This window comes from Crassostrea angulata, chromosome 7, assembly GCF_025612915.1.
Source record: "Crassostrea angulata isolate pt1a10 chromosome 7, ASM2561291v2, whole genome shotgun sequence".
NCBI lineage: Eukaryota > Metazoa > Mollusca > Bivalvia > Ostreida > Ostreidae > Magallana > Magallana angulata.
The window spans coordinates 7823730-7838803 of record NC_069117.1 but is presented as its reverse complement, the minus strand read 5'-3'; the positions used below and the strand labels follow the sequence as shown (position 1 = coordinate 7838803).

At 34.2% G+C, this 15074-nt stretch overlaps 1 protein-coding gene across 1 annotated transcript; it reads left to right on the top strand.

Moving 5' to 3' along the window:
- The first annotated feature begins 1042 nt into the window (after nt 1-1042).
- LOC128155955 (CCN family member 2-like) lies at nt 1043-13920 on the top strand. The gene is made up of 5 exons (XM_052817886.1): nt 1043-2442; nt 9056-9263; nt 10447-10737; nt 11463-11641; nt 11747-13920. The coding sequence occupies exons 1-5, from the start codon at nt 2326-2328 to the stop codon at nt 12017-12019; spliced, it is 1068 nt and encodes a 355-aa protein (XP_052673846.1). The 5' UTR covers nt 1043-2325; the 3' UTR covers nt 12020-13920.
- Nucleotides 13921-15074: the final 1154 nt, after the last annotated feature.

Genomic DNA, 15074 nt, shown 5'->3' with positions numbered 1-15074 from the left:
GAGCACATGCATGTAACTTAAAGATATTCTGATTAAATACAGTGTTTGCTCATCCTCCTGTCTTTAGTAGATAGGAGAGGAGGGTGTGATTTTGATCAGCTAAAATGAGTTGCTACTATTCAATTGAAACCATTGGTTTGAACATATTCATAATGATATACAAATGGTTCGAACACAAGATCTAATTTATCAATAACAACTGACTAGGTTATTACAACTATCCTATTTACAACTGTTTCTGTATTAATAATAGAATTTGTGAATTCATATAGATTGAGAATTGATACACAATATGGTATAAGGGTTCGATTTAAAAAAAAAAATTAAAATCCGACGCAAAGCGCCGAACGGTCCGATTACCCCCCCCCCCCCCCCCCCATTTTCTCCTTACTTTCGTCTGTGTAAGGAGAAAGGGGTTGGTTTTAATCAGACTGAGCAAGAACTTTATTGACGCAAATGTGAATAGCAATTGATTATGATTAATATGCTTTATATATTTATATACGTATTATATTTGTAAATATATATAAAAATACATTTTGTGTCACTGATACTCATTCTAATATCTATAGATGTTTAAAATAAAATATTGTAAATTGCAATGTTATTTATCGATTCGCGAACAGGATAACGTTCTCTTAATTTTAAAATTCTCTCAAAAAATGGTTTCGCCTCTTCACGAATTCAGGCACCGTCAGATATACATGTACAATACAGACGTTCTTTCTGATTAATACAGTTATTCAGACATTTTTATGATTTCGCCAAGTCTTGAGTTCGCCCATTGCATGGCAACGAGGGCGAAAAGGGCGAACTTTAAAAAACAAATGGGCAAATGTTTCCCTGTATACAGTATCCTAGGCTTGCACTGATTGCTTAATTTGATAGAGATAGATGATGCACATATCACTAAATCCTTGTATGTCGCTCAAAAGGGATACAGCCAAACATGCACCCTGAATACGGGTGGATGTAGAGAAACAAAATAATGCCTTTCTGTAGATGGGAATTATTTGGAAAAGCCATCGACCATTTGTCAAAAGTGAAGAAAAAGGACCCGTTTACACAGCGTATACACATCATTCATCCTGCCTGTTCCAATAAATAATTATCGCAAACATGATCAATAAAACATAATATATTTTAATAAAAGGCTTTTTTGAATATATATTACTGGCTTTTAATGAATTGATAACATATTGTCCTTTACAATTCTGCCTCCTCGAAAAAAAATCTTTTGAGAAGCACTGACATCATACTTGAATTAATAGAATTCTTTGATATGATTAGAATTACATTATTTATTCCATTTGTTTGATTAATCTCATACTGGTTCCAGCTGATCTAATATTCCCCACAAAGAGAAAATTCTACCAAAATCAACGAGCAAGCAATACAGACTTATTAATTAATGAAATTATACCAATGAATATCCAACGCTTTTGCGCCCCAGTATTTGAAAGCAAGCTAACATTAGATTCTATTTGTTTCGCTTTATTGTGTTTATTTCTATAATTCTATTTTATAAATTCTCCCAAATGAGAGAGAACAAATATTAATATTTTTTCATAAAATGTTGATTGAATTTTGCGTACACATTAGACCATACTCAGTGATTGTTCTTTGAAGTTATCTTACTCTCTATTCTAAATTTTCAATAACAACAAGAAAAGCGTCTTTTTGATTGCGATTCCGTCGATATAACCCCCAGTAAAGCATCCTGAACTATAATATCACGACGGAGCTCATGCGATCAGTGTCTACACGTACAGACATTGTGATTTGTATTTATGTTGGATGCGCCGGATTTTAATCCCAATCTTATTGAAAATTTATTCCCCACAATAAGCCTACAGGCTATTCAATCCGGCTTACATATATTTGTCAGAATCCTCACAAATTTAATTGATCAGGGCATGAATCGAATTTATTGGCCGCTAACCACCCCGCTAACATATTTATTGCCTCTAATTGTTCCTGTTTTATTTGGCTCCAGACTGTAGACGTGGAGTCCGCGGTCTCTTGTCCGAGAATCGTGGGAGCTCTTTCTGAGTTTATGTCTCATCAGCCCTTCAATTTCCGAGATTACCAATTCTTATACCCAGGCATCAGAGTGGAAGACCATGCTCGTAAATCCCAGAAACAATCGACCCACACCAGAGTGTGTTAATTAGTAAATACTCTCTCTGATCCTTCTTCACACAGCAGATACTTCGTGACACGCCGACTGACGGCCAGGAAATTTGATGAACTGAGAGTTGACCGTGGATCTCCATTGATCTGACCCGCCACACCAAGTCAAGTGTCCGTCAGACACTCAAGGAAATGCTGAGGTGGTGTCTGGTCCTTATTTTACTGGTGCCCCCCGGGGACACTTCCGGATTTCCCTGTTATGGATGCTCGAGGGACATTTGGAGAAGGAACCCACAGAAGCGACAGCCGGTCAGTGGTCACTAATTATTAGATTTTAATTATCAGGTTTTATCGTGTTAAAAAACTGTTTGCCAAAACATTTTCTATTTTTTTCGGTAACAATATTATGATTGATTTACGTAATATTTCAAACAAAATTAAAATACGTGATCAATCATTAATCAAATGTAGCACTTCATCAGCTTATATAGCAAAAGCCACGATTTTCAAAAGAATTATATATTACATGTAGTATTTATGCACGGTGTATGCATCTGATTTTTAAAAAAAAATAAAATAAGTAAAGACAGATGAGCAGATATGAGAGAGAGAGAGAGAGAGAGAGAGAGAGAGAGAGAGAGAGAGAGAGAGAGAGAGTCTTAAATATCTCATGTACTAATGTGTCTTTATTAATTTTTTCAATCATTTCTCATTGTAAAGAATTATTCTGTGCTACTTGAAACTGAACCCCCTGTCACACGTTGGTCCGTTATTCCCGGAGGACGACCCTAATTGGTTCTTCCACTTAATCCATTGTTTTATTATTTTTGTCTCCTTTGATACTGGATGAGCAAAGAGATGAAACAAAACAGGATTATTTACTCGCTTTGGAAATCGATAGAGCTTTGGCATATCTCTCGTGATATACGATGATATAATAACAGTGCTTTTTATCAATTTCCAGAAAGATTGATTTACGAATATTGCCACTGTAACAGGATTAGCATTGACTAAACCGCGGGAAAAAGTCCCTTCTTTGTCGGTTGCAATCTGCTTCCGAGATCCCTGGTCCCCACCCCGCGGGTTGAGATAACAGTCAGGGGAATTAAAAATCATGAAGTTAATTATAAATGACTCCGCATCACGACGAGAGGTTCCTATGTATGTTAAATATTTATGTTTATTGCATGTTTGATTTCTATTGTCTCCGACGTGAACTCTTTGATGAGCAGTAATAATGGCCGAATTATCAAGAGAATCTCGCCTTCTCTCGTCTCACTGTATCAAAGCATAAATCACAGAAGGTGTGAAAAATTCTACTATCTTTGGATAAAAAATCTATCGAAAAAAGAAGAAAACGAATGGAATATCTTCTCGGGGCTTGACTGGCACTTCCAGATAATTTATGGCTTTAATTCCGTGCGGCACGGCGAGCCTTTTGCCTACGCTGGTGTAGGAGACTAGCTTCAAAATTATCCCTGCAATATATTGAAAAACGTTTGTTTTGACATTAGCCGGAATAAAAGCAGATTAAGGAAGTTTTATCCGTACGTTTGTCTCTGAGCACACACTGAACTATCGGTTAATCTACTGTCCTTTTAAAATTTAGGTAGATTATCGAGAATCAAAATGTGTACATGACAACAAATTTAGATTCTCAATATAATCTTAATTTTGTAAAGGACACTACCTTTAGCCCAGCACTCTTGTGGTGGGAATCGTACACCTGGTAATCAAGGTTTAATCTCGAAAATCTCAAAAATATCGATCGACGTAGTCATTTCATAATGGAGATTAATTATATTCTGAATTACCCTTACATGGCCATAAAGAAATTCTTTTCATTTTATCCCGAAATACGTGCTGTAGAAAAACTAAAAGCAAATTCCAGTACATTAAAAAATATCCTCTAAAAATGCACAAAAACCCTCAAAACCATAAGCTCAAGTAATATGGAAGATAATAATGTGTGTTGTTTGCCTTGTATTCGTAACAGCAAATCCTCTCTCAGTTCTTTATGACTTTCTGAGCTTTAGTGAAGTGAAGACCCCGATGTTGTTTTCAGACAAGTGGTGCCAAGGACACAGTATTTGTTCCTTTCTTCCATCTAGATTTCAAAACCTTTAATTACAATATAATGGATGTGTTTCAGATTAAAAAATGATAATGATTGAAATTCTTGTAGAGTAAGTGACTGTTTATGTTTGAAATCAGTATACCTTACCTATATGTTATCTATACTTATTGGTAGAGTGAAAAATCGGGGACTAACAGTTATTGATCATAAAAGTAATGGAAACGCTTAATGCCAACCAAAGTAACCTTCCCTCGACAGAGACAGACTAGTTTCCGGGAAGCTGGTTGAGTCTTTCAATCACGCAGAAAATTCCTACTTTGATGGAGTACACTTCAGCGAGGCGCTATGATGCATTCAAACAATTGCCGGACCATCACTACTTTGACACGTCTGAGCCCTGTCACAGCTGTGCGGTAATTTCTTCCGAAAACGCCCGCCTCAGAGGCTTAAAATTAATCAACAGTTTTCACACTTGGGCAAGAAGACAAATACCCTTTATAAACAAAATTCACTTTTGCTTTCACATGGGGTTTGCACAAAAACATTTTTTTTTTATCAGATACAATGCAATGCGAATGTTGCATGATTAAAGAGACAGGGATATTACTTTTTTCCTAATGAGTGTCTCTTTACTTTGGAGCCATTAGAGATGGTATCATATTATATCGTTTTCCAGCAAACGAAAGTTCCAATCAAAGACAAGTCAAATATGAAGAATTACTGCACCACAGTGTCTAGCGCTCGATCTCTTGAACGATACATAACTTTTTTTTAAATAGTAAATTGGTATTTACTCGTACTTGATTGCATGCAAACTTATAAAAACAAATATATCCTCTCACGAAATGGAAAAATCTATAAATGACAAAAAATTGTCAAATAAACGAAAGAACTCAATTCCGAAGAAGTGTCATAGATTTTGAGGAATCTGACAAAGATGCTATTTATCCTGCCGCAATCCTTAACAGAGGGAATCAATAGCGCTCAGAAAACAGATTACTCTTCTCATTTCTCCACGCCACTCAAAGACACTTCTCTTCTGTGTTTGCTGATTCTCTTCTGTAGAACCCTGGACCCGACCACGTGACAAAAACATATTGTAAACGGAATCCGCTTCATTGACTGATTCTCGATCCGTAGGGAATTTAAATTGGGGTCATTATCCGAAGTCTTCGTATGGATAAAATATAATAGACGCGACCATACATGGTTGGGACCGTAACGTTATGAAAAAGCAATATATTATGAATTTGCAATGCACCTAAGACACAACTCAATCTTTAGGAAAGAACCTGTATGCTTTTGACGCCAATCTAGACCGTTTTATAAGTACCGCTTTTCGATATGTACGAATAGATGATTGCTGCATGTTGCTAATGTCAACAGAAATGTGAGATGATTAAGAGTATATATAGGAAACTAAAGATCGACAAAAGACGCGTTTGATTATAAGGTCTTGAGTAGATTCTATGGTTAGATGTGTTTTTTGTCTTTTTGGAAGAAAGGCATCTTTGCATCTTTAACCAAGATTCTGTTAATGATGGCTTTTTTTCAAATTGACAATAGATAATATAGTCCCTGTGCAGAAACAGACTAGGGTAACGCACTTAATAATCACTGTTGATAGAAATAAAAGTATTCAAAGACTCTCCAGGGTTTTCCTGCAACGACCATCTAGCCACACAGCAGATAAACGAAACCGAGCAGCTGCAATGACAGTTTTAGCACACTGCCAGACTTAAGAAATACAATTTTGTATTATTTAAGAAATGAACTCAATGTCTACCCAAGTTATACTCGTATAACCTGGGTTGGGGCAATTTACGCTTTATAATCCGCGAAGCGGATTATAAAAAAGCGTAAATTGCTCCAACCCAGGTTATACGAGTATAACTTGGGTAGATATTGAGTTCATTCCTTATAATTTAATTTTCTGGAATTTGCTGTACAAATTGAGTCCGTTTTACTTTTAAAAATGATATAAATCTGTTCAAAATTCAAACGTAACGTCAAGTGAATTAGTACGTTGGTGCATTGTGACGTGTCTTGTGACGTGCAAACCAGGTTATTTAAGAAATGAACTCAATGTCTACCCAAGTTATTTAAGAAATAAACAACGTTATTTAGTGAACATGGCGTTATGAATAGCAATTGCTCTGTTGGCATATTCCATGATGCGCGCTAGCGCATCATGGAAAATATGCCAGCAGAGCAGTTGCTATTCATAACGCCATGTTCACTAAATAATCGTTGTTTGTTACTTATATTTGCATTTTACCACTCGCAAATACCTGTATTAGCCTAGACCTTGACTTTTAGCTATTGCATCAAAAATAAACATCAGACTGTAATGCATCATTTTTATTCACATAGATTTGTTAACAGAATCAATGATATGTTATAACAGTAATTCCTTTAAAATGTTATTATAAGACATGTTCTAATTAAATACATCAATTTTATGGAGTTGGAGAAAAACATATGATGTATCGTATAGTGGTATAAATCTATAACGTCATGGAAAAGTATATGACGTCACACCTTTATGACGTTATAGTATACAGACAGAGCAATTGCGGTTATAGAAAAATAATTGCAGTTCCTCCGTATGGACTTACAGTGGGAAAGAACAATAGATATGCAAATATACTCGTATAACCTGGGTTGGGGCAATTTACGCTTTATAATCCGCGAAGCGGATTATAAAAAAGCGTAAATTGCTCCAACCCAGGTTATACGAGTATAACTTGGGTAGATATTGAGTTCATTCCTTATAATTTAATTTTCTGGAATTTGCTGTACAAATTGAGTCCGTTTTATTTTAAAAATGATATCATTTAATATTTATTCGTTTGATGAGATATCGGCGCTTCTGATTGGTTGAAAAATTTCTTTGATACCTGCATCAATAAAATTTTAGCCGGATCTACTTTTCTCAACTGCTCTGATCTAACACTATTTATAGAATGGGAATTTCCAAGATAAACACTGTCAACAAAATGTAAAGTTGTGTCTGTTTTATTGTCAGCAAACAAAATGCAAACTTGTGAATATAAAAACTTGAAAGTTTAACCTTCAAAAATAAACAAAACACTTTGTTTGATTCACGAAATAGAAAATTAAGCGACTTCTCACGATTTCGTCTGCTTGAGATCAATCAACATTTACAGCGAGGCTGGCTGTTCCTTTTCCAGGAATATTATAACGAACATATAGGCCTATAAACTTTCACGGTAACACTGCTGTTCAAATTTGGTAACGATAATTTTTACATTTACACACGTAGATGATCGGTCATCAAAATAAGCGTCGTAAAGAAAAGCTATGAGTGATGCATCAACTCCTTCTGCGCATTCCAAGCGGCTGATATGCCATTTAAGTACATCACTGGCTATCTAGTTACCACAACGTTTACAAAAGTCGCTTATACATACTATTCTTTGTCGACATATCAGCTATTTTCGTCCACGATCGCCTTTCCTTGGATGGTTATGTCCAGTTGCATTTTCCAGCGATCTCACATGAAAACTAGTTTTATTACGAGTTTTTCTGCACAGTGAATAATATCACAAGCTATCGCATGTATTTTCCTTTCGTTTTCAATTCAGCCGGTTCAGATTTTAACTCATTATTTGTGTTTAATCCATTAAATTCAGCTCAATAGCTCTGCATCAGCTGAAAGCGCATCCATTTTGAATACTGTTGCTGTTGTTGTTTTGTATTCATACGCGCCGCTTCATTTACATTATTTACATGTTTGATCAATGACACTTCACATTTTTTTATTTGAAAATGTTTTATTAAATGATAAGAAATGAAGATAATAATTTTTCTATTGATCGACGTATCAAAGAAAAAATTGACCGGAAAACTTTTTCATCAATGCGCTACGCGCATTGATGAAGTTTTCCGGTCAATTTTTTCTTTGATACGTCGATCAATAGAAAAATTATTATCTTCATTTCTTAAATCAAAGAAAAAATTGACCGGAAAACTTTTTCATCAATGCGCTACGCGCATTGATGAAGTTTTCCGGTCAATTTTTTCTTTGATACGTCGATCAATAGAAAAATTATTATCTTCATTTCTTAAATAAATCTGTTCAAAATTCAAACGTAACGTCAAGTGAATTAGTACGTTGGTGCATTGTGACGTGTCTTGTGACGTGCAAACCAGGTTATACAAATTTAACTAAATTTTTCTATCCAATCAAATGCCGCGTTACAACCAGAATTAAATTATTTAAGAAATGAACTCAATGTCTACCCAAGTTATACGAGTATAACCTGGGTTGGGGCAATTTACGCTTTATAATCCGCGAAGCGGATTATAAAACAAGCGTAAATTGCCCCAACCCAGGTTATACTCGTATAACTTGGGTAGACATTGAGTTCATTTCTTATAATTTAATTTTCTGTAATTTGCTGTACAAATTGAGTCCGTTTACTTTTAAAAATGATATTAATCTGTTCAAAATTCAAACGTAACGTCAAGCGGATTAGTACGTTTTTGACGTTAGTGCATTGTGACGTGTCTTGTGACGTGCAAACCAGGTTATACAAATTTAACTTAATTTTTCTATCCAATCAAATGCCGCGTTACAACCAGAATTAAATTATACAAATTTAACTAAATTTTTCTATCCAATCAAATGCCGCGTTACAATCATAATTAAATTATAAATTTATACTATACAATTTCTTGGTAAACTAAATAGAGAATTATGCAATACTATTAAATTGTCATTAAAATATCAAAATATTTAGTAGATTTAATAAACTTATTGATTTTATACCATATGAAATAAAAAGCAAACTGAAAAAAGTTTCCTGTTTATTTATCCAGCGAGAGGAGGAGTGCCGGCGGCCGTGTAATTGTCCACTGCGAGTGTTGGACTGTAGCTATGGGGTGAGCCTGGTCAGGGACGGGTGTGGCTGTTGTATGATGTGTGCCCGACAGTCCGGGGACATCTGTAGCCGGAAGAACCTGTGTGAGCCCTCCAAGAGACTGTACTGTGACATACCCACGTACTCCTCAGTTGGAGTGTGCAGGGGTAAGATACGCTACATCTCTGCCGTTGGAGCACATTGTAAATGCTTTACCATAAGAGAAGGGGTAAGGCATTTAAATAAAATTGCTATCATAAAAACTTTACTACAGCAGTGTCTAGGGTAAGACCGAATGAACAACTCTTCACTAAATCTTTTATTATATAGTAAGGCATCGTAAAGTCTCTACCATCGGTGAGTGTGACAAGAGCTCAGAAAATAGAGCCATTTTAACAAGAGCTTTGATTGGGTAGTTGTGTCAATCGGCGATGTGACGTAGACCTGTCTATTTCATTGCTGGCCACTCAGTCATGGCTCTTTGAAATCAACAAAACTTTGCTGGCTTTTGAGCGTAGATTACGCAATCGGTGTATATTTCTCTTGAAACCAGCGTCATTTTTACTTGTTTTGACGCAAATCCAACTGAAAGTCCAATGCCTTGTTAAAATGGTTCTAAGAACCATACTATAAGCGATGTAGAGAAAGACAGTACAGACTGTACCGTAGTTATCAACGGGTAAGACAAAGTATAAGTTTAATCCTAGAAGTGTCTTTTGTTACGACAAAGTGTACAAATTAATTCTTTGTGTCTACCGTGTTTAGGGCTAAGGCATAGTTAAATACTCAAACAAAGAGTAAGAGGGGGAAATTGTTTCTACAGGAGTGTGTATGGAAGTATGTATGGGTAAATGTTTGTGAAAACAATGTAAAAGCATTATAAAATAAAAGCTCAGCTATAAGAATACGCAAGAAAAAGAGTAAGAACATCTTTACCCCAAAAATGTGAATTGGCAATTAGACGAAAACAACAGTGTATTGGGCCAAGACTTGGTGAAATCCTCTACAAAAGGTATAATTATAGGTAAAGGATTCTTAGTGTTCCTTCTGGGGTATAAATTGTATAGTATTATGATAGTGGAAAATTATTATTGTGAGAGCCTCTAACGCAGTATCGGGTGTTGATAAGGCATTGTTAAAATACTCTATACCATCGGTGTAGATTAGAATATCAAATATGGGCTATGCATATATATTTTTCTTGCTGTAATTTCTATGATGGTATTCACGTCAAATACATGTTTGCCTTTTAATCAACAATCGTATTTGAAAATCATATATTAGGGATAAATTCTGTGTATTTCTTTAGGCAAAGCGTCTTACTGGTACATACATTTTTCTGGTTTAAAGCGGTAAATGCCAAACCTTGCATTGTGGATGGAGTGGAATACAAAGATGGCGCCCAGTTTCAGCTTGACTGTCGACGAACCTGTACCTGCCAAAACGGAAACTACGGATGCGCTGATCTGTGTCCTCAGGAGCACATCCCACCATCAGATAGGTTTTGCAAGAATGCCAAACTGGTCAACGTGAGTGGCACGTGCTGCAAGGAATGGTCCTGTGAACTATCTAACCTTACTAACAACAAATCGCCAAGACACGCCATGTTGAAAAGCGCTAACTTAGTGCTCATGTCGGAAGGTAAGCCAATTTGACCTGTGGATATCGTTGAGTAGAACTCTACATGTACATGTAGAATCTGATATTTCTGAAAATTTTCTAAATTTTAATTGACAATAATTTAATTCTAGTTCCAACGCACTTTCTGATCGGATGAAAAAAATATTTTATAAAGAATGTTGTTTACGCCACAGTAAGACTAGCACCAAAAATGTATCAATCCGCCAGACGGGACGTTTGAATTTTGTACAATTTAATGTAATTTAAAAATTAAATGACTGTTTTTATCAACAATTAATAGCATAAAATTAGATAATAAGGAATGACTTTAACAGCTACGTTTTTTATAAACTGCTTCCCGGTTTATCAAGCGTTAACTGCCCAACCCATTTTATATTGGTATAACTTTGGTAGCTATAAATATTGAATTCTTTGCTGAAATAACGAGATTCAAAGCTTAATGAAAGCTTCAACTGTACATGAAAAATTAATCAGCGACTAATATGTGAGTTTTTATTTTAATAAGGCGTTACTGATTCTAAATATAATCACATCGTAGTGTGTATTTGTGGATATCTACTCGTACTTTTTACCAAAGAGTTTAGAAAGGATTGGATAAGTGGTGAAAAGTTTGTTTGCGCTATTTGTTTTTCAATGTAATATTTATATAAAAGAAACTATGTCATATGTCACCTTTTTGTTGCATTGCATACACAAAATTTTCGTAATGTTCAATTAATTTTCAGAAGCTGTAAAGACAGTTAATAAAACAAAAAGGGAGCCCGAGTGTTCCCGCGAGTGGTCCCCTTGCTCTGTCACGTGTGGGTACGGTCTGTCGCACAGATACGGATCAGAGACTTGTGACGTCATCAAGGATACCCGAGTTTGTTACCCCACACCATGTAACACGTCAACAATTGAATGGGTTTGTATAAGTTATGATATTAACAGTGTAAAATAGATAGTAAACAATTGTCGATATTATGTTTTTGTTTTCACTTGGTATTTTTTTCATTATTATCTGTTTCAGAACAAAAAGAAGTGCAAGCCTACTTTTCGGATAACAAAGAAAGAATACATTGTTCAGAATTTTGGGAACCAAACTTGCCACAGTGTCCGGAAGTACAGGTTAAAATTCTGCAGCACGTGTGCACGAAATCGATGCTGTTACCCATGGAAGACCAGTACGCGCATGCTCGAGTTTTTGTGCAATGACAAAAGTTATAAATATTTGAAATATTCATGGACAAAAAGATGTAAATGTGACAAGGCATGCCCGAAGCCGACTTTCCTGAAAAAGTAGCTCTCAATTTAAACGACATTTTAATTTGGAGGCGGTGTTTGGAATTATAATGTTTTCTTTATTATGACAACGAAATATCTATTTTTATATTTATTGAATTAGATTTTAAGGAATAAAGATTCCTTTTAGAATTAATTTGTGAACGTTAGGAATTTTCAAATTTAAACCGTTAAGTAAACTAAAGTTAATAAAATTATTGGAAATATTGTGTCCGTAATTGTAATTATGGCATTTAAGTCAATTTTAGGACGAGTTACATGACAAGTGTACGTCAATGAATTACACCTTTTTATCAAACATTATTAAGCAAAAGAAGTAATGAATTACATTATTTTAATTTAGAAATTCATGTAAATACTGATAACAATAAATGCACTAAATAATATGATGAAAGTAAAATTAAGAGGGAAAACTACATACATTAATTTAAATTATATTTGCCCTTAAAAATCGCATGATGGGGATAAACAATTGAAATGGTTATTTTCCGCTAAGGTCTTTGTTAATTTTTGGCTAATTTTGACATTGGTAATCTTTGAGTTGTATAAATTAAGATATTACTTCACGTAACGCTCCTTTTTTGCGGCATAATCTCAAATCATCTGTATTATGATTTTAATCTGAAAGCCTCAGAAAACTCTAAAAAGGTAACAATTATATTTGTAATACTTTTAAGATTTTGGTTTTATAAAAAAGAGTGTTAGTGCATAGAATGTTAAAAATTTCCAGTAAATTAAGTTTAAATACATGCGATATTCATGCAAAAAGAATCAAAGTAAAAGTATCTTATGAGTGCTACAGATAGTTGTCTATATTTGTCAAAAATGACATATGGTTTAAAAAAAATACAAAAAAAAAAAAATCTTTGAATGCTTTGCAATCCCTATTTTACTTGACTTGAATTTTTTTCAGATTGTACATAAATATTTATCGAATACAAAAAGATTCAAGAATATAAAATGTGACTTATGTATTGTCCGTTTTTATCGTTATAAAGATCTTGTGTATTTTTCTCTATTTTTCATATTTAGTCAATGTTATCTTTTGTCTTTGTGTATTTCCATTACATCCTTTGTTTTTAATGATAACTCTTGACTGTGTAAGAAAAGGGTGATTGATTTATGACTAAAATGTACAAAACATATAAATATCATGATTACGATAATCAACATTTGTATTGTCATGATTTCTTTTTTTTGGAAAGGACAAAATGAAGAAAAGTTATCACTGTTAAAATGTTTGTAGACATTTTGTATTTTTGTCTCCAAATTTCAATATTTTAAAGAAGTTATAACTTTTAATCGAAAGGTTGTCCTTCTTTTATTATCAAGAGTTCGTTGTCTTTTTATTTAGTAAATTTTGAGTTATTTTCTATTATTTTTCACTTGTGATACCTACACAAGGACATTCATCTGTTAGTTATTCTTAGTCCATATGCTGCCACACGCTGTAAGTAAAGCTGTATTTTTTGCACAACCAATTATACATTTTCCTGTTTTGTTTAATAATTTGTATGCTTTATTAATAAAATGTTTCATTCTCTCTAAAAAGTATGGAAAACCGTTATTGTCATAACCATTATAAGTGTTTAGAACAATTTCTTTTCTATGGAAAGCTGCAAGTGTTTAAACTTCATATTTTGTATCTTACTTTTGGTTTTATTCTGTTTATTTTTTGATTATTTCATAACGTATTAGTATTATTTTGTCCGGTACAATACACTGTTTCTTTGAATTGGTTATATTATTTGTGAGAGAAGAAAGACTAGAAAAAGACTAGAAAAAGGTGTGGCAGCGACAGACACAAACGATTGATGAGGGAAAAAAAAAGAAAAAAAAAACACTGGAGAAAATTTGAAACAATCTTGACAAAATTCGATGACTCCAGCGTTAATATTACATGTATGTATCTACATAAAAAATAAAAAGTAGTCTCAAGATACATGTATTTGTATTTGGATACATAGACAGTTATGAGATCGCAGATACAAAACTTGTTGATAGATGCTGCTGAAATACACTCAGTTAAATACGTAATAAGATTTGGAATGTCCATATCAAACGGTATTAGAAAATTATTTCACTCGTGAAAAAAAATGAAAAATCATAAAAACCAAAAAGGCAAACTTACTACATGTATGTCGAGCAAGATATAGAACTTCAGAAGCAGAAAGCCTCACTGATAACAAACATAGAACTACTAGAGAATCAGAGGAAGATTGGTATCTTAGAAGCAGAAGCGGGTAAGCCTGAGATTCGTAGTTCTTACAAGTCACAACCGAAACAACATCTTTTTTGTTAAAATGATTCACTGGGACCAATAAGACGACAATGCACAGCAAATTTAGTTATTGAACATTCTACGGTCAGTGGAACAATAAGCAAATTTATGTCATTTTATAAACTGGACAAAATGGGTGACCGGGACAAAGAGAAGAACAACAAAACTGACAACCCTTTATCACCTCAGACATCGGAAAGGTCAAGGAAACGGGTAGCTCAGTGGAATAGAAATTGTAATTTCTTCTGAAGAAAGACCTTCTGATGTCACATTCAGTTCATTTAATGACAAACCTGACTCTTTTTAGCTTCACAATCACAGTAAAAGAAATAATCATATCCGCATTTGAAGAGTTGGGTTTATAAATAAAGTGATTTGGACCAGAATCAAAAAGATTCGCAAGGATCTAAAATCAATGACAATGACCCAGTTAAAGGACGCCATCGTATTTGGAAACATTTGGAAGCCATGGAAGACTGGAAATGATAGAAGCTGCGTTTCAGAACAAACTCAACAGATTTCCTAAGATATCAATAAATGCCCTATGATCTTTTGGACATTTTTACTGAAATAGTATCAGTGAGGATATCGAGCAAAACGAAAACTTCTGTCCTTCTCTGGTTCATTCTTCGGTGTCAATCCCATCATCAGCAAAGTTGCTCCAAGGTCTTCAAGAGAAGTAGGGGTCTCAAGTGTCCAAGTAAAAAGAATATAATTACTGTCTTCCATTTCTATATTATATATATATATATATATATATATATATATATATATA